Source organism: Schistocerca nitens, chromosome 1 (genome assembly GCF_023898315.1).
Source record: "Schistocerca nitens isolate TAMUIC-IGC-003100 chromosome 1, iqSchNite1.1, whole genome shotgun sequence".
In the NCBI taxonomy this organism is placed as follows: domain Eukaryota; kingdom Metazoa; phylum Arthropoda; class Insecta; order Orthoptera; family Acrididae; genus Schistocerca; species Schistocerca nitens.
Genome location: NC_064614.1, coordinates 46,847,507 through 46,853,506, shown reverse-complemented (window position 1 = coordinate 46,853,506; position 6,000 = coordinate 46,847,507). Strand labels below are relative to the sequence as shown.

Here is a 6,000-nt window from a genome sequence, read left to right as displayed (position 1 = left end):
GGTAATTTCGGGAGTACCGCAAGGAAGCGCGATAGGACCTTTATTGTTTACAATATACATAAATGACTTAGTTGACAACATCGGTAGCTCCGTGAGGCTATTTGCAGATGACACGGTTGTCTACAAGAAAGTAGCAACATCAGAAGACTCGTACGTACTCCAGGAAGACCTGCAGAGGATTAATGAATGGTGCGACAGCTGGCAGCTTTCCCTAAACGTAGATAAATGTAATATAATGCGCATACATAGGGGCAGAAATCCATTCCAGTACGATTATGCCATAGGTGGTAAATCATTGGAAGCGGTAACGACCGTAAAATACTTAGGAGTTACTATCCGGAGCGATCTGAAGTGGAATGATCACATAAAACAAATAGTGGGAAAAGCAGGCGCCAGGTTGAGATTCATAGGAAGAATTCTAAGAAAATGTGACTCATCGACGAAAGAAGTAGCTTACAAAACGCTTGTTCGTCCGATTCTTGAGTATTGCTCATCAGTATGGGACCCTTACCAGGTTGGATTAATAGAAGAGATAGACATGATCCAGCGAAAAGCAGCGCGATTCGTCATGGGGACATTTAGTCAGCGCGAGAGCGTTACGGAGATGCTGAACAAGCTCCAGTGGCGGACACTTCAAGAAAGGCGTTACGCAATACGGAGAGGTTTATTATCGAAATTACGAGAGAGCACATTCCGGGAAGAGATGGGCAACATATTACTACCGCCCACATATATCTCGCGTAATGATCACAATGAAAAGATCCGAGAAATTAGAGCAAATACGGAGACTTACAAGCAGTCGTTCTTCCCACGCACAATTCGTGAATGGAACAGGGAAGGGGGGATCAGATAGTGGTACAATAAGTACCCTCCGCCACACACCGTAAGGTGGCTCGCGGAGTATAGATGTAGATGTAGAAAACCACAAAAGTGCCCACTTGTGACAGGATACTTTCCGGGAATGGATCAGACTCTGAATGTGGCTCTCCAGCACGGATACGACTTCCTCAAATCCTGCCCTGAAATGAGATCCATCCTTCATGAAATCCTCCCCACTCCACCAAGAGTGTCTTTCCGCCGTCCACCTAACCTTCGTAACCTCTTAGTTCATCCCTATGAAATCCCCAAACCACCTTCCCTACCCTCTGGCTCCTACCCTTGTAACCGCCCCCGGTGTAAAACCTGTCCCATGCACCCTCCCACCACCACCTACTCCAGTCCTGTAACCCGGAAGGTGTACACGATCAAAGGCAGAGACACGTGTGAAAGCACCCACGTGATTTACCAACTGACCTGCCGACACTGTGAAGCTTTCTATGTGGGAATGACCAGCAACAAACTGTCCATTCGCATGAATGGACACAGGCAGACAGTGTTTGTTGGTAATGAGGATCACCCTGTGGCTAAACATTCCTTGGTGCGCGGCCAGCACATCTTGGCACAGTGTTACACCGTCCGGATTATCTGGATACTTCCCACTAACACCAACCTGTCAGAACTCCGGAGATGGGAACTTGCCCTTCAGTATATCCTTTCTTCTCGTTATCCGCCAGGCCTCAATCTCCACTAATTTCAATTTGCCGCCGCTCATACCTCACCTGTCTTTCAACAACATCTTTGCCTCTACTTCCGCCTCGATTGATATCTCTGCCCAAACTCTTTGCCTTTACAAATGTCTGCTTGTGTCTGTGTATGTGCGGATGGATATGTGTGTGTCTGCGAGTGTATACCTGTCCTTTTTTCCCCCAAGGTAAGTCTTTCCGCTCCCGGGATTGGAATGACTCCTTACCCTCTCCCTTAAAACCCACATCCTTTCGTCTTTCCCTCTCCTTCCCTCTTTCCTGATGAAGCAACCGTTGGTTGTGAAAGTTTGAATTTTGTGTGTATGTTTGTATTTGTTTGTGTGTCTATCAACCTGCCAGCACTTTCGTTTGGTAAGTCACATCATCTTTGTTTTTAGATGTATTTTTCCCATGTGGAATGTTTCCCTCTATTATATTCATTCCTACATTATTTATACATATTGATGTTATTCACCACTTTACATGTTAATCATGAACATTAAAATGCACATCTTTCACAATAACATCTGTGTTAACTGCAATTTTTGAACATGTGCACCACAGTCAGTGCTTACAACTGCAGCTGACACTTAACCAGTGCAAAGTGTCTAACTTAAATTAGTTTCACAGCTGAGAAAAGATGTTTGTACAAGCAACAAATTCTCAGACAGGTGAGGGAAATCAGCCACATTACCTAAAAAGAAACAACCCAACATTCAAATTACACGATTTAGGGAAAATCTAAATCTGGATGGATGGACAGGGATTTGTCTCAGTCTCCTTCAAAATAGCAGTCCAGTGTCTTGCCACTGCACCATCTTGCTTGGCTGAATGTATTACAACAATAGTTATTACGAGATCAGAGATTATGAATCGCAAGACGGTGACTGCATTCTTGGGAACGACAGTGTGGAAGCAGGACTTTCAAATCTGTTCTTGACACTGCAGAATCAGAAAACACAGCCAATTATGGTAATGAAGTTGATGACAAAGAGCCTGAACTGTCAAAAACAAACAAATCAGCTGAGACTTGACATAAAGAACAGCATAATATTCAGCGTCAACTATTTACAAAACAAGAACATATGGCTATTCATTTTATTAGAAATATAAAAACTGTTTTCTTTAGCTTCTGCTTACAGATGATGTACTTCAATTTGTAGTTGGTAAGACAAACAAATGCAGTGAATATGCTTCTGAGTAATATTACAGTGTTCGGGTATACGATTTGTAACTGGAAATATACAAGTTTAGAAGAAATACTTTTCTTCTTCAGAAATTTGTTACATTGTCAATAATCCACTGCCAAGACACTCAAAACCAGATGAAAGATTAGACAAGGAACAATCTTTACTAAATTATTTCAATAACAAACTGTGTCAAATTTATTACCCATGAATAGAGGTATCTTTGTATGGAATGATTATTTTGAAAGGGATACTGTCAAATAAACAATACATAGGGTGATTCAGGAGAAGTCACATAATTTGTGAGGCGATTCTGCATGCGAAAATAAACTGAAAAAGTCCTATGCATGTGTGTCTGATTTTCAGTTGTTACAGAACTGGGCCTTCGTTATACCTGTCTGCAACCCAACATGTCTTCTTTATGGTGAGTAGCAATCTATTTTTTTCCTTATATTGTTGATATTCCCACCTGGAGTTTCTGCTGTTTGTAATGGGACTAAGTTCTACTGACAGAGAAATTGCAACCTCTTCCTATCCATTTTGTTCGACTCAGTACTCTGACACTGGAAATCCATATATAGTATTCTTCACAAGCAGTAACAGTGCTTCCACTACAAAACCAACAAAACAAATACTATACTGGTATATTCAGAATGTGTAACGTGTATCACACTGTTTGAAACATTTTTATGACCACAGAAAGACAATTTCAACTGCAATATTGTTCCATTAAGACATCAGAGTCATGAGTTTGAAGTCTCTTTCAGACTTAGGTTGCTAGTCTCGGAACAGTATGTATAAACTCCTAGCAACTGTATTTCAACTGAAATATTACACATATGTACATGACTTTTTCAAAAAAAAAAAAAAAAAAACCTGAAATACTCAGTATTTGCTCAGAAACAGACTGTATACGTAAATTAACTTCTTTTACAAAGAGTATTCAACCGTTTTTTATTTAAATTGAAAATTCAGAAATAAGTAACGTACAACACAGACTTCCTGAAATGTACGAAACAGAATTAAATCAGAATGTGTAACTTCTGAATTAACATTCTTGACTAGCTCTTGTAGTAAAAATCACTGATGGTGTTTGTTATCATCATCTTAATTACATAAAAACACTAAAGCAGTCTCATAGGTAGCAGAAAGGTACAAAATTCAGTGATCACCTTAATCACCAATGTTAACAACACATAAAATTATAAACAATTCCGTTCTTTTCAAAAAATATATGTATCACAGGTTACAAACACAATTCTCATTTCTGTTGCCACATGACATTTTCATTGCAAATTATTACACAAAACCATTCACCCAAACCAGTTAAAATGCCTTCTTAGTTCGCTGAGGTAGTATAGAATCCTTCGCATAATTGAAGAATGACAATAGTCCATATTTCTTGCCTTTCCTTGAAAAGTAGTTGGTAACCACATCACTGTCATCTGCAATCAAAGAAGAGAAACTATTACTACTTAAATACATGTTATAGATGTTCTCTTATGCCACGAACTTAAAAAAGGAAATGAATAGTATGGACAAAACCACTGCACCACAATAAAGTCAATTTCATTGCATGAACTCCTTTGTCCACTGTCCATGAGAATAAGCAAGTTAAATAGAACAGTTGAATTTTTGTATGACTGATCACCACAGCCTTAACTGAACATGAGATTTGCATTGGCTCCAGTCTCTGTGTTAATTCCTGTTTTCAGCTGCATTCCTCATTCTGAAGTTCAAATTCTGAATGTCTTACACAATGTCTTCTTACTTAACCCTTCATTTACAGAGATGAATCAAATAGTAATATACAGAAATCATTTCATTAGTCACTTAATATCTTCAACAGACCCAAAAACATAAACTGATCGAAAAAGAAAGTGTTACGCCATGATCACCTAGACTGAATGTTACCCAACTATTACTTCAGTATTTCAGTGCCTGGGGGATACGTTGATCACAAATTCAGCCTTGAGCAAGCTAATTTTCAGTACAGAACAAAGCCAATTCTGGTGAGAGCACATGACAGAAATTGTGTGTGTGTGTGTGTGTGTGTGTGTGTGTGTGTGTAAAAAACATTACTGGAAGTTTTCAAATAGAAATCACAACACAATAAGACCATAGGATGTCCACATGTAGCCTACAGCCATCTTTTGAACTTTGAGAAAGGTTGAATCACTGGTATGAAAGACATGCTGGAATCATACTGAGATAGTAGGATGTGGCTCAATAATTCCAGAATAAGTGGTGATGAGATGGTCTCAGGATAGCTGTGTGGCGAGAAGAGGTGGCACAGTTTCTTCCCGAAGGACTACACTACATGATTGTATGTCTGTTTACTGACTCCGATAAACAGATATATGACAACAGCTGAAATATGGAAAGAAGTTACAGGCATAGTGTCATCACAAACCATCAAGAACAGATTACTTACTTTCAACAACCTGGTCCCAACAGTTTGTGGTCACCTGTACACTCTACCTGGATTTTAGCTGTTGTCTTACCTCTATTTTTGTCTAGGCTGAGGCCTCTAGATGTCATGCACCATCAAACACTGGCACCATACCACAGACAACACAGACTTGCATGGTGTAGGGTCAACTGAGACATTAAGTGGCTTTCTGCGGTGTCCAGTGACAAATCTCACTTCTGTCTGTGGTGGTCAGGTTGACACCAGGCCAGAAACCTTCTTAAACTGACACAGCATGTGTTTCAGACAGGGCAATGAATTTGTCAAAACAACATGTGGAGACTGCTTGTTTGCATACCGGAACAAATACAAGAATGTATTGATGCCAATGGGGGTACACCACATACTGATACTGGTGATGAGACCTCAGTTCTGAATGGAACAAAATTTTAAGTATTTGTACCAATACGTGATGGACATCTCTACAAAGGCTGATAAATAACAGACTTGTGCTTCATGGCATAATATTTTCCATTTCCATCAGTGTATAAACTGATATTAATTTCCCTGGCTATTTTTCAGCACATGCTCCAAGTTTCTTGGCACATATCTCTTAGTGGTGCATAACTTTCAAACTCCATCAGCTGTGTATATAGTCATTTGCACACAGTCTTTACAGACTGTGTCACTGTGAATTTTTTTAGAGGTGGAGATGAGAAATACTTCCACACTGTAAAGACTGCTTTGTTTCGGACGTGTAATGCTTTCTCTCAAACCACATTAACTGAAAGAAACTGAAGTATTCCCTTTCACGGCCGGCGTCTTCAGTAATTAAAACTTC

At 39.7% G+C, this 6,000-nt stretch overlaps 1 protein-coding gene across 1 annotated transcript in view; it reads right to left on the bottom strand.

Moving 5' to 3' along the window:
• Positions 1-3,686: 3,686 nt before the first annotated feature.
• The window catches only part of LOC126241051 (protein TEX261), a 56,416-nt gene continuing 54,102 nt past the window's right edge, over positions 3,687-6,000 (bottom strand). Inside the window, exon 5 of the mRNA XM_049947974.1 lies at positions 3,687-4,194. Coding sequence (XP_049803931.1) covers positions 4,076-4,194 — 119 coding nt within the window. The 3' untranslated portion in view covers positions 3,687-4,075. The remainder of the gene's footprint in view (positions 4,195-6,000) is intronic.